The sequence below is a fragment of the Scomber scombrus genome, chromosome 19 (assembly GCF_963691925.1).
Source record: "Scomber scombrus chromosome 19, fScoSco1.1, whole genome shotgun sequence".
Lineage (NCBI taxonomy): Eukaryota > Metazoa > Chordata > Actinopteri > Scombriformes > Scombridae > Scomber > Scomber scombrus.
This window is the reverse complement of record NC_084988.1, coordinates 18,044,257-18,070,321: the sequence shown is the minus strand read 5'-3', so window position 1 is coordinate 18,070,321 and position 26,065 is coordinate 18,044,257. Positions and strand designations below refer to the sequence as shown.

At 39.3% G+C, this 26,065-nt stretch overlaps 1 protein-coding gene across 1 annotated transcript in view; it reads left to right on the top strand.

Moving 5' to 3' along the window:
• Positions 1 to 25,442, top strand: part of dlgap2a (discs, large (Drosophila) homolog-associated protein 2a) — a 48,102-nt gene extending 22,660 nt beyond the window's left edge. The window contains exons 4-11 of the mRNA XM_062439859.1: positions 98 to 314; positions 7,645 to 7,704; positions 13,345 to 13,730; positions 19,071 to 19,159; positions 19,301 to 19,740; positions 19,904 to 19,995; positions 24,699 to 24,851; positions 25,236 to 25,442. Coding sequence (XP_062295843.1) covers positions 98 to 314; positions 7,645 to 7,704; positions 13,345 to 13,730; positions 19,071 to 19,159; positions 19,301 to 19,740; positions 19,904 to 19,995; positions 24,699 to 24,851; positions 25,236 to 25,442 — 1,644 coding nt within the window. The remainder of the gene's footprint in view (positions 1 to 97; positions 315 to 7,644; positions 7,705 to 13,344; positions 13,731 to 19,070; positions 19,160 to 19,300; positions 19,741 to 19,903; positions 19,996 to 24,698; positions 24,852 to 25,235) is intronic.
• The last annotated feature ends 623 nt before the right edge of the window (positions 25,443 to 26,065 follow it).

The following is a 26,065-nucleotide window of genomic DNA, read 5'->3' as shown; positions in this document are numbered from 1 at the left end:
TTTTACAACCAACCAATTAATTTCTCCAGACTAACAAAGAATAACCTCAGTTGCTTAACGATGGAGAAAGTATGCTCATGGCTTTTGTTTTTCACAGGTGAGTGAGACGGAAATAAATGGCCAGTTTGAATCAGTTTGCGAGTCAGTGTTCAGTGAGGTGGAATCACAGGCCATGGAGGCTTTGGACTTGCCTGGTTGCTTCCGAACCCGGAGCCACAGCTACCTGCGAGCCATCCAAGCTGGCTACTCCCAAGACGATGACTGCATCCCACCCATGGCTTCCACTGTCACCTCCACCATCAGATCTACCACAGGTAAGGGCAAATGGAGATTAAATTAATTTGCACAGTCAACTATGTAACATCCTGGATGTTTGGTCTTTTTGTTAGCTTCTGTACTGACAAACTGACACCAGAATTTAACATTTGGCATTGACATGTGGTAATGGTTGGATATAAAACAGTTGGTGTAAACTGGTTGTAATGTCAAACAGCATCATATCCTTGCATGAATCACTCTTGTATGTTTCCATTGTTTTTTTTATGGACGTATGATTACTGTAGCTACAACTTGTGAGCTTTGCCAGTTCATCCTACTTTATTTTGGATACATTGCCTCATCTGCTCATCCAGTGGATGCATCAAAGAGTAAAGCTATGAACCCTATTGAAAATCACGAAAGGGAATTGTTTTGCTTTTTTTTTTTAAAAGAAAAAAATCCTGTCAGAATAAGGACATAACTGCTTTTTTCCCACTACATTTTGGATATATGACTTTCTTTATGATGCCACATAATGACACATGTCAACACACAGCTTGATTGCAAACTGGGCAAAGAAATTGCCATATGGATTTTTTTTACTTATAAACCAAATTTGCACAGTGAATTAAATGTCACACCATACACTATGAAATTTCTTCGCCCACAAATTGTTCTCATAACAAAATATTTTGTCTCATTGTAAGGCCCATGTTTACACACAATGAGATGACCATGACCATGAATATAACCGTGTCTGAACTGTCACACTGGTTAGTTGCACTTGTCACATATGTAAACTTGTTACAATAAATCTAAACCTACTCAGCTAACACATGCGTTTATTTCTGATACTGAGACTTGATTATAAATTGAAAGCTGCTGGTGGTTTCAATTCCCATGATTGCTGGATTCACAGAGGAAACGATACGTCCATGTACAGATGAAGAATGGGGGAACAAAAGAAGAAAAGGTCTCTGGATGAGAAGTCTGAGTGGATTCCACCTCTTTCCACAGTACATTCATGAACAAACACGACTTGGACTGTTATAGGGAGGGTTAGAGGTGTGGACATCTGGAGATGTGCTTATGATCAATTCTTATTACCTATAAATGTTTGCTTACACTGCTTTCTCAATAAACTCAAATATTTTTGCATTTTTAGGATGCATTAATTCGTATGTGATGGTTTTTGCCACTATATTGGACGTGGGGCAATTTGTACCTGGAATGAATCGGTCAAACTGGACCTCACATTTTCAATAGGGTTCATACTATATTTCCTGATTGATGGGAAAAGGTTTGGAAGCTTTGCTCATCTTTGCCTCTTTTCATTGCACAAAGTACACATTTCTCAATTTCGACTGAAAGCAGAAGAGCATGCAAGGATTGTCCTTACACCTCATTTATTAGAAATAATGTCCATTCTCTGTGATGTGTTCTAGGAGCTAGGAGTTTCAACTTTGTGCATTGAAAAGATGTTAAGAATGCATGCTACAAATTAAAGTTGAGAATGCAGTGTAAGCCATCAACAGAAATGAGTCAAAATGGGAGTGCTTTGTCAATGTTATACTGCTCTTAAACAGACACTGGTAATTTATCATATTACAGTATTAAAATTCTAATATGAACAATTATTCAATATACATCCATATACAGCATATACAGCAAATTGCAGTAATAATTATAACATCACTTAATTGATATAGATTTTGGCTATTATCTTATTTTGACTCATGGCATTCAGTGCATGACTTGATGTTACTGCTTTGTGGCAATAAAAAGCACATTCTCTCCAGCTGTTCACACCTGTGGCCATATTACAAATACATATTTACATTTGTCTTCCAGACAGAAATTATGTGCAGGAAGACTCTTGTTTACCCGACCAGGCCAGTATACATGAGGATTTGGCAGACACGGCCCCTTTGGCTCATGATGATCTAGGCTGCCCCATCAGAAGAGACAGGCTTTACCATCAAGGTAACATGGGGGCTACAGCCAAACCTCTATCTGGACCACCTGTTTCTCCAAGCCTCTTCAGATCCCCCAGATCTAGTGCTCCAGAACGGCCATCACCAAAAGCCATCCAGGCCAGTATCAAAGAATCAGCTACCTTGGCTGCAGCTATCAGCATGCAGTGGAAGGAGGAGGTCTCAGCTATGCGTCGAGAGCTGGCAGAACTCCGGAGGGACCTCTGTTCAGAGCTACGTGCATTCAATAGTAATTTCAACACTTTTACGCAGCATTACAACACATGGTCTCCCCAAGGTGGTAACATGGCAGCAGGAGCTGGAGCTGGGCCTGCAGCTGGGCCTGCAGGTGCAGCTGCAGCTGGATCTGGAGCTGGAGCTGGAGCTGGAGCTGGAGCTGGAGCTGGAGCTGAGTTAGGTTTAGGTGGAGTGGTTGGAGTAGGGGTAGACACAGACGCAAGGGCAGAGACAGGGTTAGGTACAGGAAGACTTGGGACTTCAAGGACAAATACAGGCACTGGGGGAGCTAGAGAGAAGAAACCCCAAGTATCTAAAGTGTCTGTGGGGACCCAGGCCAGAAGCAAGGTACTGGTTCGACAAAGCACTGCAGATGCAGCTGTCAATTGTCCAGAAGACAAGGATGACAAGAAGGGGTCCCGCCGAAATTTGCCAAAGCAGCTCTCTATGGACCCAAGCATTCTTGCCTGTCCACAGTCAATGTATGTAGAAAGTGCCATCCCCCTTTCTTTGGATCCATTACTTCCAGGTTCTGCTAGAACACTCCAACCAGAGGAATTTGAATTGACTGTTGTGCCCTCCAGCGCTAAACCAGAATTGGAGCTGCCTGACCATAATGTGGTGAGTTCATTTGATATGGCAACTAATGAGCCAGTTACTTCTCATAGTACGGTGCAACTGTCATTAGAAACAGCACCTGAGAGCCCTCAAGATTCAGAAACGGTGGAACAACTAATTATAATCACTCCACAGTTAACAAATATTGACCTAGATAATGAATACACTTCGAATACTGAACCACCTCCCCCCGTTGATGTGAAATCCTCAGACACAGAACTCATTGAACGGGATAAGATGCACCTACCATATCCTGTCCCTGTAGTTACTGTGTCTCCACCAGAGGAACAGGATTATGACATAACATCAGATTCAGAGTCTCCAGATCCTGTCCTTGAGGACAAGCCAGATCCAGTATCTCAAGACACTACAGTTTTGTGTTCACCCTATTCAGGACTGGAGGATACAGATTCCACAGAATTAACAGAATTAGAAACAAAACCATCAGACTCACCAATGGTGTCTTCATCTGAAGACATCGATAAAGGCCAATTGTCAGTCTGTGATGCACCCACATCTGATCTCGATACTGTTACAACACGTAATGTGGAAACAAACAACAGATGTCCTTTCATTGTGGTGTCAGAGTACCCTGACACAGACTCCTCTGCAAGTCCAACTGACAGCGACACAAATCCAGATCCCATTATAACCCTTCCAGATTATCCTTCTGATCCTCTCCATGAGCAAATGACATCAGACCCAACATTTGCTCCCAATCAACCAAACACTGAATCAGATATCCAAGACTCAGAGTGGCCACCCCTTCCTGAACCACTTGATACCACCCCTATATATCATGCCGATCTGGTCCACTTTGACTTAGTCATGCTGACTTCCCTAGATCAAGATGATCTTGACTCAGTGTTCATGGACCCTGAACCGGAACCATTTGACCTGAGTGTTGACTCTCCATCTAATACGGAAGATTTAGAGCCACCTCTCTACCAATCAGATTGTTCAGCTTCAGCTTCACCACTACCCACTGCTGACCCTGCCACGGCATGCCCTATGGACCCTTCACAATCGACTGAAGCTGTCTGTTTGGATCAAACTTTGGAATATTGCTTAGCCTGTATGCCTCAGGATGGAGCCTCGGAATTGCATGGAGTATCACTAGTCACTGTTACAATATCCCCTCCTAGTTCAGTATCTCCTGATACGTCACTGGAAATAGACTTTGAACCCACAAGTCCAGAACCAGATCCTCTTCCATCAGACACAGATCCCTTGCCCCCTGATCTTGAAGACACAATACCATCACTGGACATGGCACACGTGGAGCCAGATGAAATGATAACAGAACCACTTGAGTGTTTGGCTTTATCCCAGGAGTATGGGGGGCTTGTGGAAGAAGATGCCCTAGGTGGTTTGGAGAGGTCGTCAAGTGAGGAGGCTTTTCTATGGTACAGATGGCAGAGGAGGGAGAGAAAAGAATCCATGCACAGAAGTGCCAGTGTGGAACTGTGGAGTGGGAGATATGAGTACAACAGCGCAGAAATCACATATGTATCTCTCACTTTGTGAGCTCATACCTCATTCTCAGCAGACAAAATGTAGCTCAAAGTATATTTATAGCTCATGGTTTGTAGCTGCCAGCGTACTGTAGAGCAATGTGCAGATCTAAATGTCATGTGATCATTGGCATTCAGAGCAAGGACTTCCTCATACACAAACCTGCAGTAATATTCCAAAAAAAAAGACATTGGTATTGGTAGCAGCAAGAACCACCTGTAATGGATTGCACCACACTGCAAGAATGTTATGAACATTCAGTAGTGACAAATTTACAGAACAATAATGCATCAAAAGCATTTACTCAAAACAGTATGAACTTCTCTAAAGTGGTTGTCACCACTGATGTGAATTATCTTCCAGGATAGTGCTGCTCATTTCAAGTACAGTGTACCTTTTTTCATCATGGGATACACTAGTAATGAAAGCTATTGTTCAGTCAGTGGATAAATACAATATATACACTTACATTTTATTGTTTTCAGAGACTTTTTTGGACCACTGTTAAGACTACAGACAAGACTGTCCAATGTATTCAAAGTTTTGACAACCCTTGCAGTGATGACGGAAACCTTCTTTCCCTTGACTTGTTTTGAGCTCTCTGTATTGTCACTCCAGAGTGGAGTGAAATAAATCGTGGCAGTTATCATATAACTATAAATCCCAAGGATGTACTGTTTACTATGTGAGCTGTTGGACTCTGCAGTTATAAAGAAAAAGTCAAATGATGCTGTGGAATGATGTTTGCACAATCTTAGACATAACTAGAATACTGTACAATTCATTTGTTCGGAAAATGACTTGCATTCACACTCATGCTCAAATATAATTACAAACCAGTATAGTAATTATATGTAGCCTCTATGTACACACGACCATCTTACCTACATACACACATTTTGCTACAAAACATACAGCACATGTACACACACATATCTTTTTCTGGACAATGAATATATCAATAATTCTACTTAAAAAAATAAAACACAATAAATTGTGATTAAATGTGTCTGATAATCTGACTACATTAATAAAAGGCCTTGTTGAGAGGTGATATTGTATTTTCTACTGTAAGATATCATCTTAATGCTCAGGAATCAAAGACTGAGAATGTAATACCAGTGGGACAAGTGTAATGACATTGAACTGTGTTTTTTCCTGAAAAGAGGTGTGCATCATAATTGTGTGGCTATTTTTTTGTGTGTGACACTGAATGATGAAAATTATGTTGTAATGGTGCATGACTGATGGCGTCGATATTTTGTGCATTTCACATGCAGTACTTCACTGTGGACAACTAATGTTATTCATAGTTTCATTTTGATATTCAGTGCAATGAAAGGAGCCTACACACCACCGAAGATGCAGAATTCTGTTACCAGCAATGAGCAGCTAAAAAGCCAGGCAAATCACAAGATATATCTGTGCTATCTGTCCAATTAATAGGCTCTATATGAAATAGCCCTGTGAAGTCTATGCTCCACAAAAGAAATCTTTCAACCGAACATCAGAAAGCTGCCAGAAAATAATTTTCCCGTGTGTTGTTTCGAATTGAATATGTGCAGAGCACTTTATAGAAAGTTTGCTAAATTGGCTGAATCAGAAAGGTTTTCAAAGGGGGGAAAGTTAATTAGTTTTTATTCATTTTGCTCATTTCACTGGCATAAAACACACCGACTCCCTGAATTTTGTCCATGTTTAACTTGTCAATGGCAAAGTTGTTATCCAAAAAGCAGCATCAAGAATAAGTCATGCATTTATTAATATTGGCATATAATAATAATTAAATTATTATATTTATTTAATTAATTTTTGCAGAGAAAACAGAGATGTGCTGGCTGACCTTGTATTTGTCATATTACAGGATCTCTTGAAAAAAACAAAAAGCCAAATAAACCAATAATCTAAGTGGCATGCAAAACAAGTAAACTGCCATAGTTTACATAATTTCTTGAATTGCCTCCTTAATGCATTTACTTTTATTTTTTGTAAACTTTCTATAACTAAGAGTCTAGTTGGGTGGACAATGATAATAAACTTTCACTTTCACCAATCACCTTCTACATACATTATATAGCCTATAAGTGTCACTTTACAGGGTCTAGATTGTCACTCAAACCAATAAGGTTTAGTCATTTCTAAAAGTTAAAATGCTTTGAGAGATTTCCTTTGTCTTGAATTCAGAAAAAATTGTGAAGAGGTAACTGTACCTCTTAATCCATAACTAAATAACATAAATAATCCAAAAACAAAAAAAAGTCAGAATCTAAGTACTGCTCAAGTTAATAGGGGGTATAGTATTTTAAAGAATATTAAGTGTTTTGAATACAAAAAAATCCTTATCCTAATCCTAATAATAGCAACAACAACAACAAACAAACAAAACAAAACAAAATATATATAGAAAAAAAAAACAATTCACTCTTAGCCTTTTAAAAAGTATGCCCTTATTTGTGTGGCATACCATCAAGAGAACACACATAGCTTGCACAATCATTACTTTCAAACACACGCCACATGTATGACACAAGATAATTAACCTGCATTCAAACTCCTTTCATACCAGGCTGCTATGGATCTTCACATTTGGTCAGCTTGTGAAAAGTTGAGCAGTTTTAGGTGAATGGTAACCATGTTGGTGTGTTGACCTATTCACATCAGTAAACATCAGTGAAATATAATCCTAATAAAGATTCAAAGATTTAAAAAACTTGAATTCTGATTACTGCTGTCAAGAATGTGCAGTATACCCTATCCAATTAATGCTGTGATCGAGATGCTCTGCTTAAACATGGTGCATTTAATACTTTGTATTTAGTCAGTGTGCCTCCCTAGTGAGGACATTTTTTAAGTTTCTTTTTAGTGATTTTGCCAGAATGATTGACTTTGCTGTACACCCCACTGTGCAGGTGGATCCTCATAGCCTGCAGTCCTCCCTGGATCCACTCTTGAGTATGCCTTGTGTAACGTTAATGAATTATACTGTATGTTTGGGCGGGTATGCCCACTACTCTGAATATGCACCCCGCTCCCTTGTTTTCAGGGATCCAGTTCTGCCTCCCCTCCACCTGCAGCATTGATCGGACTCCCCAGCACACCCCAGGTAAACCTGCTACCTGGGGCATCCTCCCTTGCTCCATATTAAGAGAGGTATCATTTTATTGAAACATGAGTTGTCCTTTAGCAAGTTGCTGTTAAGTACATGTAGATAAAGGAGACAAGTGTGGACCTCATCGCAGACTGCCACATGTGTTATAAACAACAAGTTACAATAGATTAATTGGATAAAACAACAATTCATCACAAAGAAAAGGAATTATGATTAACTTTGGAGCATTTATCTGTGTTAATTAAAACTTGACCAGTATTATCAATAAGCTATTTGAGCACAATTATCTGTTATCTATTCATCAAAGAGTAGTGGCATTGGAAATTGCAGGTTCTCTACTTCAGCTGTAACACACCCCTACTGTAAACTCTCCTCTGATTAAAAGAGACTGCAGTCTTAACACACTCGCAGTTGCTGAGAGTGCTGTCACTTTCTGTAACCTGCCTTACAACATTCCCTCTCTTCCAGAGTATGTGATAACAAATGAGCAAATTTCACATGTATACACACCACCCACTGAATGTTTCTCTTATAGTAATGCATCTGGTTGGCAAGAAGATTTGTACTTGAAGGCGAGGTTAAGACCTCACTGTTCATGCATTGAAAGGGTGACATACACATGCTGTTCAATATGCCTCCAGGAGCAGGAGCAGGGGAGTGTCTCCATCACAGATTGCAGCAGCCATTAAATTTAAATTAAAGACAGAACAAATAGTGTGACTTGAACAGCAGGACAACATCTGAGGCATTACAAGTGAGCAACAGTATGCCCTTGATCCACAGATCAAGAGAACCTTGCCACAGGAGTTTTTTGTTGTTTATTGCATGGTTTTTGTTCTCAGTTATCCATCACAATATTCAGGAAACATAAACTTTCACAAATGATCCGAGGTTGATGAAGTTCAAGTAATGATTCACCCAGTCTGTTTATTTTCTATTGTTAGCTATTTTTATATTAATTTCTTTATTGTTTCAGTCGGCAACACTTGTGACAGCGCCAGTAATGGAGCTTACCATCCATCTTCTTCCTCCCTCCCTCCCTCCCGATCATTTACATATCCTTAAAAGCCTGCTGCAAAACAAACTGCTGCATTTCCTTTACAGTGATAAATCCAATCGGAGAGAGAGACTCTTAATGACATGTCACTCACCCCCCCCCCCCCCCCCCCCCCACAGCCCAATGCTAGCATACAAGCCAGTCATGATAGATAGAGAGGTCCTAACAGAGATGGAGTGGTTGAATCACTGCTTTTGTGTCTCACGTTAATCAGCCTCACTGGCACAGTGGTGGTTGTTTGTGCTTGTGTGTTTGAGAGAGAGAGATTAAATTGAGTGTTCATACTGAATACATTTAGCTGCCTCTGAGAGCAATGAACCTCTATCATTGATATACCTTTTTTGCACTGTACTCCCCATAAATGCTGCTTTGTTTTTCTTCCAAAACTTACTTAACATGTAAAGAAATATCATTTTCATCCTGCTGTTGTGAAGATGTTTAGAAAGTTGGAAAGGTACCTGAATGGTTTTATATCCAAACTGATGTTTATTCTTGAATACTGCATAATAAGTTATTCTTTGGTTTGCACCATGTACACAGGGAGCCAGAAACCAACTACTACTTGCCAGGAACCAACTACTACTCACCTATATATATATATATATATATATATATATATATATATATATATATATATATATATATATATATATATATATATATATATATATATATATATATATATATATATATATATATATATATACACACATATAAATATTTGAAGAGGTCAGAGCCACCACAAATTAACACTGAATGACTGAATTGTGGTTTTATAACTCTTTAACACTTTAAACTACTTTGGGGAATCTAGAAACCTGACAGGCCAAGCTGAATTTTATTGAAATACAAGAACATGAAAACTGTGCTTTTCTTTTCAAGCATGTTTCTTATGATTTGGTTGTGCAAATAAAAGACCCAAGTATGTGAGAAAGATAAGCGTTGTCATATTTTGGATTTGAGCAACGTGTTTGTTGGATGGAAGAGATTTGTTTTTCTTTTATGCAAAATCTGACCATCTTTTACTTTCCATTTGGTTTTATCTTCTGAATGAATCTGAATGAATTGTTCCCTCATAAGTCTGACTCATTCAACTTTCAATGCATCACACAAGTCATGTGCAAAAAAGATTTTATTCTAAAAGATAGAGACATAAGATTAGGTTATAAGGCAGGCCCCAGTTTGGTTGATACTGTATTGTAGTGGTGCAGATTCCACAATTAATTAAATTACATGCAACTACAGTGAACCTTGGGGTCTCAGGCCTGAGGGACAGCCTTAGTTGACCATTGCATTGTTGTAGCTTGTTACAAGCTATGATTTTCTGTTAGACATTACAGTAATGTAAAAAGGCTTTTATGAAAATTGATGAGCTTCATTTGTAGCCAACACACCTCTCATAGTTATGCTTTCAACACGAATCTTACGCACTCTGCTTCATTTTCATATTTCACCATAATTATAGTGAATAATTTTGTTGATGTTACAGTGGTGTACATGGCACATAATATTGCTGAGGGCTTTGTTCAGTGCATTTCCTGTAAGCAGGGTAGTGAGTGAGGGAGCGAGTTACTGAGTGAGCATACTGGCTGTGTTCACGTCAAATGAAATCTAAATGCTGAGTAATACTGCCACTGCCGAGATGGGACTGGCTGGCTAATAATGGCTCTATTTTGGTCCTCTTGCTGAATCATGCTCCCTGAATGGGTCATCTCTTTCCTCCCTTGATCTCTCCTCACTCCATGATTTATCCTTGCTCTCTATCTCACACACACACACACGCAAAACCTCTCTCTAACCCCCCTTTAATGTCTGTGCACATTCAACCCTCCCTTCGTCTCTTACCTCCACATCTCTTTTATTCTCTCCCCCGATTTTTCACGTTCTTCACTAATGCATCTCTCCATCCGTGAGGAGTTTATTTTGTGAATGGACAGCAGCATGAGTCATTAAGCCCCCAGAGCAGAATGCTCTTCACAGACTAGATGTCTCGAGCTATTTATAAATACGACAGAAATATGGGTGAGAAAGAGGTGAAAAGGTGGCATTGCAGGTTTGAAGTGAAGCCCTGGGTTTTCTTTTCATCATAAATAATGCTTTTTCAAAAGTAGTTGCAATCAAAAAAGAATCTTTGACTTGTTTTCTCAATGTGTTTGTTGGGTAATTGTGTTGTTTAGGCTATAATGTAATAGGGTGAAATGCTAATTTTACACCACGACTTTTGGGGGCTTGTGTTGAGGGTGCAGCTCGTTATAACTCAAAATAGATCCAATTTTGGTCACATAAGGACTTCCTTAATTGCTTTGTGTGATGTAAGCATTTGTAAGACAGAAACCAAAACACAGAGTTCAACACAGTTTGCCACTTTGAGAAGAAAAATGATGACCCATAACTTAACCAGCAGCGTGACTCGGTGTTCTTCCTCTCTGCCTTCTCTCTTCTCTTCTTGGCTGTGAGGCACCTCTCCACTTTGATCACAATGCACCAAACACAGCTGCTCATGCTTCAGATGGTTCAGCCTATAACTGCACTGAGTGAGCTTTTCTCTCAAAGCCTTGCTTGAAAATAAAGATACGTCAAAACCTACAAGGCATTCATGACCCATTCCTCAGTCCATCTCTCCGTGGATTAAGTCCATATTCTCATTTGCACTTGAAAGAAAGTAATCCGCCTTTTTCTGTCATGAAATGACAGAGTAAGAAGATGAGAGTTGTCAGGCTTCCTTGAGCAGTACCTCCTCACCAGGATCTTCCATACGAGTACTGTTGATTACCTCTGGTTTTCACACTCGTCCATATTTGATGAGTGTCTCGTGTCACATAGGCTTTGATGTTCTCTCTTACTCTATCAACTTATTAATTATTCAAAAAATATATATTCACAACTTTTAAATAAGGCCCACTTTTTAAACTGTTCTCTGCCCTATCTGAGCACTGAGAGTTAGCAGAGTGTACTATGAGAGAGGCAAACACAGCTCTTGAACAGACTTGACTCTCAGCCAGGAGCTTAGATCAATAAACTGGCCAGCAACAACAGAAAAGTACCAAAAAACTAAAATGCCATATCCACAAGATTCAAAGTTTAACCCACTGAATGTTTCCATACATATGAGTTATGCTCATACATGTTAAACAACCAGCCACAGTGTAACAAGCTGTGCAACAAATTATATTTATGATTAAGATAATAATATAATAATGAAGTAATATAAAGCAAGTTAATAAAGCAATAATGAAGTGCTAATACATTGGAAAATACATTCATCAGCTTGTTGTCATTGAACAAATGGTTAGGAATATGTTCTCTATGATGTTTCTGTCATGCAAGGATCTTTAGATGTTGAATTGAGAAATGTTTACATACAGTACATGTAAGTACCATGTACAGCTACCATGATGGGTGGAAATAAAGAAATGTTTGACACTGCAGCTTTATCATCTGATTGAGTAGTAGCTAAGGGTGGAGTAGTTGTATTACAAACTGAAAAATCAAGCAAGAAAAATAATAATAATAAGCAATCAAGAGTTTGAGAGAGACGTTAAGAGGATAAGTCTGGTGATTTTCCTTAATGAAACCATACCAGACATACATTGTTAAGAAACGCAGTGAAAAGGTCAAAATAAACAGTGATTTGATCCTGTCACCTGAATATTCATTGCAATAAACATGGCAATTGTGGTTTATTTTGAATCTAAAATAAATGCACACTGGAGCTTCAAATGTGGATTAATCCATGGCTGAAAATAATCTCCAGGAAATGCACTTTTTATTCCTGTTTGAGTCATGTTTGCCCAGCCATTTTAGGACATTATTTATACTTTTTTCAAAATAAAAATTTGTGAGCTGTTTTTAGAAATGTTATGTCAGTAGAAACAAATGGGTTTGAAGGTAAGTGCTGAGAAAGTAAGAAAGTTTTGGTCTTTTCGTGGATTCTTTAAATGTATTTATTTTTTATTAGGACAATAGTATACAGTATGTCCAGCCTGCATTCTTGGAAGGAGGAGTTTTTTTTTTTACTTTCTTGTTAAGAGTAAGATGACAAGGTTGACATCACACTCATGTTTGTACGCTAAATGTTGTACGCTACCACCAGCAGCTGGCTATCTTAGCGCAAAGACTGGAAACAGGGGGAACAGCTAGTATGGCTCTGTCCAAAGGTAATAACATTCACCATCAACTCTAAAGCCCACTAATTAACACATACCTTGTTTCATCTGCACAAAAACAACAATGTAAACATTTACAATGCTTTACAGGGGATTATGTAATGGACTATGAGATCAGTAACTTCCTAAAGTCTCCACAGGTTGCCTGGTAACTGGCACCTACTACATTGTAGTCAGGCACATAACCTCCCATCAGTGCACAAATAAGTCCTCGGGAATATAATTATGAAAGCTTAGAAAAAATTTGTGGAGCTTAATGTTGGTGGGATATAATGATGATGAAAATGCACTCCAACAGTACATACAGAAATTCATAACGGCAATTTCTCATAATAATAATAATGATACAAATGTTCCATGTAAACATTTTGAAAAAGTATTTAAAATGTTATATCCTACTACTTTTTCCAGCCATCACCTACACACCCAACTACAAGAAGGCCCCTCCACCGGTCCCACCCCGCACCACTTCCAAACCCCTTATCTCCATCACGGCCCAGAGCAGCACCGAGTCCACCCAGGACGCCTACCACGAAGGGAGGCACCCTCATGGTGGAATGTGGGCCCCTGACGGCCTCAGCATGGGGTTGAACCCTGGCAGGGGCCTTTATAACTCCGTGGACAGCTTGGACAGTGCCAAGGCCGTGACTATAGCTATGGAAGCTGCAGGAGTCATTGCTGGAAAAAGACATCCATCCACAGACAGCCACAGCTCAGTGCTCACCTGCGACAAGGCCATTCTCGTGTCCAAAGCTGAAGAGTACTTGAAGACGCCTCGGTCCTCTATAGGGATACAGGTTAGTCATGACTTTGAGTTTGTATGATAAAAACATCTCATTAGAAGCTCATTTAATGCTAAAAGTCTTACAATCTAAATATGCATGGTTGCATAATAATTAGGACACTCACACATACAACTCAGAAACAGCGTTCACGTTTCAGCAGCTAAAAATAGCAAGAGTGAGTCATCTTACCGCAATCCATCAATTAAGATTCCCCTCATGCTATGTAGTAGGTTTTAATGAATGGTGGTTCACTCCATGGTTCAATCACACCCTCTCTGCTTGCTTTATACATTTCACACTCCCTATCTCTTTCTTTAGCTTTCTCTTTCTTTCTCTCTCCACCTCCCACTCCCTATGATCTTAGCCTTGATTTGTCTCCCTCATTCTCTGATACTGAGGTTCCGCTGTTGTAGCTCTTCAGATGCAGTCTAAAGATCACAAGCCTGCTGCAGAACAAAATAATATGTAGCAACTCACATGATCACCTCATAGCCATTCATTGTATTATTTTTTGTCAAAATATAAAATGAAAAGTTACTTGGTGAATTTGGAATTTTGCTCCATCTAGGAAGTAGGAATTATGCTTTCTGTAAACTTATCGTCTTAAATACTTAAATTCACACTCCTCTTTATTATCATCTCTTCAGCTACAGTACATCAATACATATGTCTGTCTTCTCTTAATCTTTCCCATGTACTTTTTTAGTGGAATTGTCATTTGCTGTTTCTTTATTCTCTTTTCCACACATTAATCTATACATTCACAAGCTGACTCCCTTCTCTGCTGACTGCCCAATGTGGCCAGTGCAGAGTTGAACTTGAAAACCTTTGAAATATTTGAAGGAAAAAAAGCAGATTGACCACTTCATTAATCTCATTTTGAAGGTGTTTGAATGACATTGGGTGTTGCTGAAGTTTCTGACGAAATAAATCAAGCACACCTTAAAGGGTAATTGCTGTGCTTTTTTTTCAGGTGATATTAAGAAAGTCCTTTGGCCGGAGATTAGTCTAACTCCCAAATTACACTGAAGCCATTGACTGTCAGATGTTGCCACTGGGGAGTCAGCCAGTGAATAAATGATCCCTTTAAAGTCAATTGATCCCGCTACACTCGTTGTGTTGTATCACATCCAAATCCTTAGAGTATCCAGCTGCAAGTTTTGCCCAGACACTGTTTCAGTCTTATGTGTCGATGGGAGCAATTAAAAATAGCCTCCAACACATTAGTTACAGCAGTCTATTAAAATGATGTACTGTAATTTAAACTGTATTCTGCTTGTTAAAGTAACCTAGTTACTGTCTCCCTCCTGCAGTAACCTGATTATTTAAACTTCAAGTAAACAAGGACATTGATTTTCTTAATTAGGGTAAGAATTAGAAAAACACAGCCAGAGCCAGATTTCTGGAAACTTGAACCTGCTGGTGAGGTAAACATATAACTTTATTTTTGCAAAAAGGGATTTTTATATGTGTGCACATGTATTGATAAAGGCAATGTGTGTCTGCGGCAGCATTGTGATGGATGTCACTTTGTGAAAAGAGTCAAATCTGGATGAGGGGATCCTAGCACACACCACAGATTGTTGGGATTTTACAGGTTCCAACTGAACAGAAGGTTTGTGTTCTGCAATTTTGATGAAATGTGCAGTTTCCAGGTGTGTGTGGAAAACAGAAATATCTGCGTTTAGTCAGGCACCACAGAGGGAATCAGTAGTTTTTGTATTGCCCTCCCCAAAATACATAATATTATTAAATTAAAGGCCCTCAAAACATTTTTATGATCAGTCTTTTGCTTTAAGCCGATGGAAACAGTTCGGGTTATTTCACAGAGAGAGTTTCTGTGTTTCTGTTTTTCTTCTTTTTTTCTCTTTGCTCTTCTCACTGGTTTGAAGTGTGTGTCTGTCACCTACCTCGGTGTACCAGTCAGAATTTTGAACAGGAAACAGATTTGCAGGGTTGAGTTTGCATAGACCAGCAAATCAGTCATACAGGATGATCAAGCCTAACCATATTTATGAGTGCTAATTTAAATTGCTGAACTGCAACATCAAAATCTCATTGTCATGCCTCACCAAACTTCCTGGTGGGCGACACTCAGTCGGGTTCCACACACACATACAAAGTCTCTCCACATCAGTACACATGCTGCTCTGACTTAGATCATTTGTTACAAACGGAGGGGTATACAGATGAAATACTGTAGGTGGATAAGATGAGGAGTAAAACGAGCAGGATACAGTTAGTCATAACTGTTTGAAAGGATGAGACAAAATGAGAATGAAAATAAGGAAGGGGTGTCCAAGTTGTTTGTATGTGCGAGAAAGTGACAGAGAATTATGTTGGCTTTCAAATTGGCTCCAGTGATGTGTGTTTCAATTACCAATACAGGTGCAGTAAAGGTCTATATTTACAGAAACATCTAAAAAAAAAGCAGTAAGACAGCTTTTGTCTGCAACATAGTTCAAAACTGTCCCAGAAGCTCCCTTTTCATTGCAAGTCAACCCCTCAACCTCAAACCACCACCAGTTTAAATGTCTATTAATTACCAGGAATTAGTGCATCAAATGTTCATGCAGTATTTAAGGTTATATTTTCAGGCTCAATACATTTAAATTTGATAACTTTTAGATAAAAAATAAAATAAAATCTGCCCCAGAATTTCTCTACTGGCAGCATGGAGAAGATATGCAAGACGCATTAGGGCCTTGATGTTGGGTAATAATATATTTTACAGAGCTAAAAGATGTTGCAAGTCTGTTATTTTAATTAGTTTGCCTTGTTGAGTTTGTAAGCAACTTTTTTATATTAAGTGGAAATTCCTTGAAAGAACTGCCCCATTTAAATACAACAAAAAATAGAATTGATTTGCTTACTTCATAAATAAAACATGCACAACAAAAATGTATAAAACATTTTAGAAAGTTTCTTCTTGGCGCCTTGGATCCTGGCTACCTCCCTACACACTTGCAGTCTTATATTCATACAGTCACCTGAATTAGCTTGACATTTGCCTTTGCTGTCCAGTTTGTCTTCAGCTGTCTTTTCAGTGGCTACATCAGATGGAAATTATGTTTTTGCAGCAAGTAACTCTTGGGGTTTAATATTGATTTATTCCTATTCCTGACAGCTTCAATTGACCTCAACTTCTTATCATATCACCAATCAGTATACTATTAGGAGTATAATTAACCTGAATTAGCCTTCCTCTTTATTGATTTGCCGTTTGCTTTATTTACACCCTTATCTCAGAGAATGACAACATATTTGGTTTTTGACCTTGTGCACGTGGTGTTGTCTTGACATCCCCCAGTCCTTAATGACCACTTTATTGCTGCATTAGCTGCACATTTGCTACCTGAAAGCTGAGACATGTTTGTGTTCTAAAGCGCTGATTGATTTATTTACAAAAATAGTTTTAATTGGAGCCATAATGAGGTTGTTTAAAGAGGAAGTCAAAGCTTTTAACCTTAAACACAATCATTGGCAGGGAAAAGTCACCAGGTGGTGTTTGTGTGCTTTAGATGGAAGGCACAGTGGCTCTGTGCTCCTTTTCGCTGATGCTCACAGTTTCCACACCTGTGCTGACGTTGTCACTGTGACTACAGATGCTGTGTGTGTGTGTGTGTGTGTGTGTGTGTGTGTGTGTGTCTGTGTGTGTGTGTGTGTGTGTGTGTGTGTGTGTGTGTGTGTGTGTGTATGTGTGTGTGTGTGTGCACGCCTGCGTATCTTTACATACATATACCAGAGCATCTTCAGGGTAACCCTATTGAATATAAATCTCACATCCGCCTGCGTGTTTTGTCTTCCTTCAGCCCTCATCCATCACCGACATGAAACTCATTCTCTTTTCATGAGGTGGACTTTGCTTTGCTTGTAACACAAAGTAATGGAGGTCACATCAGCAAGCTGCTCCACACTCATTTCCTCCCTGCTAACAGCTTCTCCCAAATGGCCTGACAGAATACAAAATGGCTCTCCAAAAATGTCACTCCCCAGTTTTTATACTGACCACTTCACACCAAAGGTAGGGTTGACATTTATCTGCAACAGAAAAAAACACCCTATTTTCCACCAGTGCCTTTGACTCACTCTCATAGTAACAAAACTGCATTGAGTTGAAGATTTATGACTCAGATGCTCTAAAGGCCTAGTATGGACATCATTCTAGTTGCAAAGGAGGGATGATGCCCAGATCGCATCATAGTATTTTACGCATATATTTGTTTACACAGAAAAAGCAACAGGTGAGCAAGGGGACACAATGTCACTTTGCCTCTTCTCTTAAAATTGGCCACTCTATACTATCAAACATTTAATTTGGAGACCATTTCTGGTCCAGTCGCAAGGAAATAAGTCTCAGCGGGCACTAAGGAACAAAGCCATGAGACAAAAAGGCTTAAGACAGCAAAGAAAGAAAAAGACAGTAAGCCAGCAGGAAATTGGGAACTCTAGACAAAGAGAAAAGTGAAAGCAGAAAAATTAGATAAGAAAGAGATGAGCAAATGCAGCAACAAGGTAAAAGTGTCAGACAGGAAAGTGGTGAGCACTGACAGGGTTTCCATTAAGCCACTAAAACATGGGACTACTGGGAGTGGTGCAGGCAGCAATAAAGAGTCTCTGAGGCTGGCCTCCTGGATCAGGATCACAGCCATGCAGGGGCAGGCTGGATCATCATCAGTCACTCTTCATTCCCATCCCATAATATCCACTAATGTTACCCTATCTGTCACTGTGGTCACACCGGTCGTACTTAACAAAAGGCAATCCATACTTTTCATACAGTTTAACTTTTCAAAATTTGCACTGGGGATTTTTGTCCAGTTATTTGTGTCACTGAAAGATGATTGTAATGTTTTATTTGCACCACACAATGGCTGGCCACTGCTCCTCAGGGATTGGCTAAATGCAGAGTTCCAATTTTACTAAATTTTTGATTGTAGGTGTCAATAAAACCTGATTTACATTTTACATTTTGCTTCTACATGAGTCAAAACAGTAAAGTTGCAGGCCATAAAACTAGAACAACGAGCTGAATGGTGTTAAAACGTTCTGTAGAGCTGAAGGGGAACTGCAGAGAGTCTGGTGATAATTCCTTTCAGACATGAGCCTTATATCATCCCGCCTTCATTTTAAGAATTCAACTTCCCTAGAAGTCGAAAAACCTCTGCAGAAAACCTCCTCCGTCTTGTTGCCTTTGCAACCTCTACAAATGATACAATGTTTACTTTCTGAAAGGCCATGCACAGTTAAATTGCTCTATCCAGCCCCAAACTAATAAATCCAGAAGCACTGGGGAATGTTAGCTCAGATAATGAGAAGAACTGTTGGTTTGGTATTGTTTCTTTGCATTAGGTGGAAGCAGCCACAGACTCTGAATCTGAGAGCAAAGGCTCACGGGAATACCACTCTGTTGGGATCCAGGTGGAAGATGACAAGAAAGGGTGAGATAATGATTTTAACCTCAGTAGAAAAGCTTGATCTGTTCTTTCAATATTATAATAGTAAGGTAAAAGTGTCATTATTTGTCATTTTGGCCCATGTGTGTATATTGATCTGTCCATTTCTGCTATCTTGCCTCTCAGACAGGGCAGGTTCAAACGCTCCAACAGTGTGACTGCAGCTGTGCAGGCTGACATGGAGTTGGAGGGCTTCCCTACCATGGAGGACAAAGGTCTGCAGTTTGGTGGGGGCTTCCAGCGTCACTCAGAGCCCAGCACGCCCACCCAGTATGGGGCTGTGAGAACCGTTCGCACACAGGGGCTTTTCAGCTACCGCGAGGATTACCGTACCCCTGCTGAACCCCCCAGCCCAAGGGAGAACACCAGCGAGACCACCTGGCAGCTGGAACCCCCTTCTCCACGGGAGAGTGCAGTCTCATCAGGCGAGTCGGGCAGGGCCTCTCCCTCCCTGAGGAGAGATGGGAGCTGGTTCATGCAACTGCTCCACACGGAAACCAAGAGGATTGAGGGATGGTGTAAGGAGATGGAGGCAGAAGCAGAGGAGAATGACCTATCAGAGGAGAGTGAGTGTCTGCCGAAAGCTTCACATATATTTGGTCACATATATTTGCTTTTATACAGGCAGTACTGAAATGTAACATGTTTGTTGTTTTTTTACTATAAAGAATATATTGGACTGTGATGGTACAAATAAGGACTTGGTACTGTATGCTGCATGTGTTTCAGCCCTTGGAAAAATACGAAGTGCGGTGGGAAGCGCTCAGCTGCTCATGTCTCAGAAATTCCAGCAATTTTACTGGCTCTGTCAGCAAAACCTGGTAAGCGGCCTATGAAACCAGCAGGTGTGTGTGTGTGTGTGTGTGTGTGTGTGTGTGTGTGTGTGTGTGTGTGTGTGTGTGTGTGTGTGTGTGTGTGTGTGTGTGTGTGTGTGTGTGTGTGTGTGTGTGTGTGTGGTCTAAGTTTTGCCTGAATTGATTTGTCTCTCTACCCTTCAATAATACTGTTTGCTATTCTTTCCATTGATTGTTTCCATTGTCCTCCATGTAAACCTAGCCTGGCCAAGTTGAGGTGTGGTCCAAAGTACTGTGATTAAGCCATAACAATGTCTTCCAGCAGCAAACACTTAATTTGAACTTTGATATGAAAGGAGTAGTTGGCTAGAGGTGCATTCATGTATTGATCGACAGTCATGGGCTCCCACCTCTGACTGTGGCTTTCTCTGGTAGGATAGTAGGGTGAGGCTCGCTAAAAAACTTGAGAAGGGAATATCTCTGTACTGCTGCCAGGCTGACAGTTCTCACAAACACACAAACACACACACACACACACACACACACACACACACACACACGCGCGCGCACACACACACACACACACACACACACACACACACACACACTCACACACACACACACACACACACACACAGCTTCTAACAACATTTCTCCACATGAAGATATACTTGGGAGCATATTTGAATTAAAGATATATGAGGAAAAAAACATAGCTCAGTAACAACAAAATAAACAGCATCATATCACAATGATTGAAAATATAGAGAATAAGTCTTTATCCAACTCTACATAATATACACATTCTTATTATTGAATGGTAAAGCATACAACAAAAAGAAAAGGGTGGGATGAAGTTTAAAAAGGTCAAACCAGCTCAACCAAACCAATAAAACATCCCTTTTGTCAATATTGTATGAATCATTTAGTAATAAAGTCAGATTTAATTTGTTTTCAAGGTAACACACAAATGTATCATTAAGGTCATATGATGATATTTTGTAGCCTATATTTGTCCATATCAGAATTTTATCATATGACTTCATGCAACTTATTTTCTGTTCACACCTATAAGAGAACATCACATCTGAAAATGAAGTTAAGGATAGAATAAAATAGTGCGGCCACACAGCTGCAGTGTGAACAAAGCATCATCAAGATCGGGATATATTTATCTGTCCTGATTATGAAATTTGTTTTGGGCTCCACATAAAATAAAAAATAAAATGTCTGCACTATGAAATTAACTTTTACCATTGGAAACAATTTCACACACCTTTATGTGTCTTTGCAACCTTCAATTGTTCAACCTTTGTTAGCCAGCCTTAAATACACATTAATGCTTTAGGCGGCACTAACACACTGAATCAAAACTCCCTGAATGTCATTGATTGTGTAAAGCTACAACACTGAGAATCAATAGCTGTCTGGCACATTTATATGTGACCTAAATGTTTTGAAATGAACAATACATGAGCGTGGAGGGATGCATTCTGGTGATGCAGCTCTGCCCTGAGAAGAACAGAAGACTGAGCCAAATCTGGGTTTAAATAAACCTAAATACCCAAGCAGCTGCTGCTGTCAGGTTCATCTAGTGCAGGAACATACAGAGGTCAGGGATTTCTACCTCATTTTTTTTTATCTTGCACTGTTCACAATTCGTTTTATTGATCTGAGCCAAGTACCCAATATTTCAATTGAAGTTGGTGCTGAGTTATGAGAGAAAGTTGCAAAACATTGCTGTTTATCCAATGTGCTGCAGAAACTACTCATTCAGAGGGAATGGGAATTGTGCTGGGATTAGATACAGTGATGCAGCCTTTTAGATCAAGTCTTTTCCATCTGAAGGGGATTTTATTACACACATTTACTCAAAAACCTTTAAATTACAAAATCTTGCAACATTGAACCACATGACAAATACATCTGGAAAATATTCCCTTCATTCTATCCTTGTGAAGTAAATGCCCACAAGTTAGAAGCTTGAAAAGTTATCTAATTGTGTTTCATCAGCCTGCTTCTCTCTCTCTCCTGGATCAACTTTCATAAAGCTTGACTTATAAATTCTCTAAAAGAGACCAACAGTGCATAGAGCACTTCTCTGGGAGGAGCTCCAGGATTAAAAGCACACACTGACACACTGGGCTTAAAAAACTCACTGACTCTGCCAGCTCGAGATAGTTGAAGCCTTAAAAACTTCTTCATGACAGTTTGAAGAACATCACAAGTTTTGAGTTCAGAGTAAAGCTGATGAATTGCAGAAACAGTTCTTCAGTAATTAAAGACCAGCTTACCTAACATGCTAGATGCTATATATAACAAACACACATACATTTTTTAAATATCATGTAGATTTATTTAGTGTTTGAGTCACACCTTCAATCTTAAGTTATAGTTTTTTAATCAACGTGTAGTAAAATAAAATTGCTGTAAACTTTAAACTCTCAGTACCACTGACACATTAATAAAGTAATGCACAGTTTTGTTATTTGATATCTGTTATCTGATTAACTAATGTGTATTTTCTTTTTCTGATGCCATAACATCTTGCTTTTATAAAATTATGAATGTTTAAAGTCAAAATCATATGCTAATCAAATGCCATTTTGAGAATTTTCCATTGCTATGATATATCTCTGGTTAAAACATCATACTTAAATATCGATAAATTGTGGCAGGACATAATGACAAATTGTAATGCAGGAAGGAAAACAAAACAATCAAAGTATCCTGTAAAAACTCGCCTTTAGTACGACTACAGCATAAAGAATACCTGGCACCACCACTACACTGTAAATCTACTACATTATCAGGCAGCTGCACCCTTCACCAGCCACCGAATTTAAATGTCACAGGGCTTAGAGTATGAGTGTGCGAATGTCTCTGGGGTTATTACAGTAAGTTGGCACATCCCATCACAGATGTGTTATTGAATAGGTCTGTGATTTGTGGCGATCTCAGACCTGCCACAGTATTAGCAGTTCAGCTGATTGCTAGTGCCTAACATTAATTAAAATTGCATTAATGTATTCAATTTCAGCATATGTCTAACACTGTTGGCTTAAGACAATGAAACTGTATCAATAATTAACTAAAGGAGCTGCCCAGGAGAACTGATACAGCAATTGGCCTTAAACGTAAACCAGTAGTCAACAATGTTACCAGGAAACAGTATGTCAAATAGCTGAATCTGTATACTCTATAACGTGAAAGCCTCGAAAGTCCAGCATTGCTTGTTATTTTGAAGTACCATTTTCAGTAGTCTGACAGATGTGTTGCATTAATTGAAGAATTACCGGGATTATGTACAAAAACAATTTACAGTTAGTGCATGTGAAGAGATCTTTGTAATTTTGGCAAAGCTTAGTTTGAAATACACCCAGAGATCTGAAATGGGTTTTAATAACATTAATCCGGAACATTTGACCAGCTTTCTAGGCTAATTTACAGCTTTCTCAATACTCAGTTTCTTAATCACAGTGAAAGAATTGCATTCACTCACATATTCATCATTGTCTCTAAAATGTCCATAGATCGTACCAAAAGCAGGTATTTTTAGCACCATCTTTTTATGGTCCTGAATGAAATGTACAGGATGTGTTTAAGGAGCTCCTTGTATAAGACCATTGTCAAGAAACTTGTCTCTCCAATACCAAGAATATAGATCTGAAGTGGTGATCAAAGATTATGCATACATTTTATTATAGATAATTTCCACAAATCAACATTATTTTTTGTCATGTTACTGCCATATATGCAATAAAGAGAACGCTTAAATTGTACACTTTTAATGTTTAATGATGAGATGTTAATGGGTGTAATTTATGCCCTTGAACAAAATGTGAATCAAAGACTTTGAAAATCCCACGGGGGAAATTATTTGGAAGTGTGGTAAGGAAGTCCACAGCTAAATATTTACAGGTTTTAGGGCTACATATGTTCACATTCTAGCTGTTTTTTCTTTACATTATGACCTGTAAATTGTATGTGAGCATGAAGTTTTTAGGTAATTTAAATGTAGTTTCATAGTGACATCTTTATATTGACTCATCACAGTCAACATTTACTGATAGTGCTCACAGGTGTTAGTGTATTACAGTTCCAAACAACTCATGTTTTCTTCTTCTCTGATCGGATCTGTACTCCTATGCAAGCAGTAAGGTTGATTGTATTAAATATTGTTTTGGCTTTTAAACGGTGAACATGTAGATCCCAAGGCTAAGACAAAGATGTGGACTATATTAGATGTTGCCTTGAAATTCTGTTATCAAGTCTTGACTTGACTTGAAAACGTCATGACTCTGAAAACCTGCAGAAACTGCAGACCAGTTGCAAAACAATTAGTTGCCCTTTCATTTCAGGATTGGTGCAATGAATAGGACTGAACCGACAGGGTTCAGCTTATTATTTCAGAGCTCATTCATGGAAATATGACAAGATTGTTCTCTATCACAAGTTGTCATCCATCATTTCAAATGAGAGTCCAAAAAGGGTGATGATGCCTGTTTTCATGAGTCTGATGAGGACATCTAGTGGATCTTGGCTGAAGTGCAACAACCACTGTGGTCATGAGTGACCTACAGTGTACACTGTATGTGTGCAATCATTGTATGTTGTGTGTTTGTACTTGAATGACAGACTCTAAACCAACTATCTGACTAATTACTTAATGTCACCAGAGACATAAAACTTAACTTTGTTGTAACTCCTCTCACCTCTGCCTCTCATAGGACCCCAGTGCCATGCCGCGGCCCACCTCTCAGGACCTGGCTGGGTTCTGGGACCTACTGCAGCTCTCCATTGATGACGTCACTATGAAGTTTGACCAACTACAGCAGATTAAGAACAACAACTGGAGGCCCATAGACAGTCCAGAGAAGAAGGTGAGGGGTCCCTCTGGCACTGCCCTCTCTTGCCTAGGCATTTTGTCACTTGATGTCACATCACACACATATTTACAGTGATGAGTTTTGTGGATGGAAGCACATCCATATTAATATTAATACCACAAAATCATCCATCCTATATGTGGCAAACAAATAAAACATGTTTGTGAAAACTTTTAAAAACAAGTTTAATCATGTGAGGCCATTTAAAAAAAATCTCCTGATGACAGTTTTACACAGGTCCAGATTAGAAATCTATAACCCACATCCACAAAACCCAATACAAACCGGTTGTTGGGCTTATTTTCTTGTTTGTTTCACTTTTGTCTGTTGTTTGTGGTTGTAAAACCACCTCTTAATAATTCTCCTTTCCTCTTAAAGCCACCAGCTCTTGTACCAAAGAAGACAGTTCGACAGAAGAGTATTATTACCAGGGAGAAATCCCTGGACCTCCCAGACAGGCACCGACAGGAGGCTCGGCGGCGGCTTATGGCAGCCAAGCGAGCAGCCTCCTTCCGGCAGAACTCAGTCTCAGAGCGAGCGGACAGCATCGAGATCTATATTCCCGAGGCTCAGACTAGACTTTGAGAAGATAGGGTCAGGGGCCAACGTTTCACCCTGCTCTCCCGTTCAAACTACTTTAAAACTAGCCTTTTTCTAGACTGCTACTCTCTCTACTCTTCCTTTATCCATCTGTTGTCTGATCTCGATAGCCATCCTCAGTGCCCATCACCAACACCATTGGTCTGTAGGATGTGCCAAACCTCTTCTCCCATTGCCAGAATAAGTGTTAGCAGTAATGTATGCCTGACATGGGTTGGTTGGGATTCTTGTTGGTTTGCTGGTCATCATGACACCCAGCCTACACACCTCATCCAATGTCCTGGGTGGGTGCGTCCGTAGTTTTTCAGCATTTGCAAAGTGCCATTTAAAAAGTGCAGCTTTGAAAAACCTACCAGCAACCAGGCCATTGAGCTTAAAAAGAGTAAATGAGAGATATATTTATTTCAAGTTGTTCAAAAATGTTCAAAGTTAATAACCCTTCAGTATTTTTCAATAATTTAGGTTACATTATGACTTAGATTCACTTTTGCTCTTTTTGTCTCTTTTTTGGGATAAATGTTGATTATGAGCTAAAACTCACAAAATTGTTGTAAGTTCAAAACTATGAAAAGTGCCAATGCTTGAAATACCTCAACTATGTGCATGTG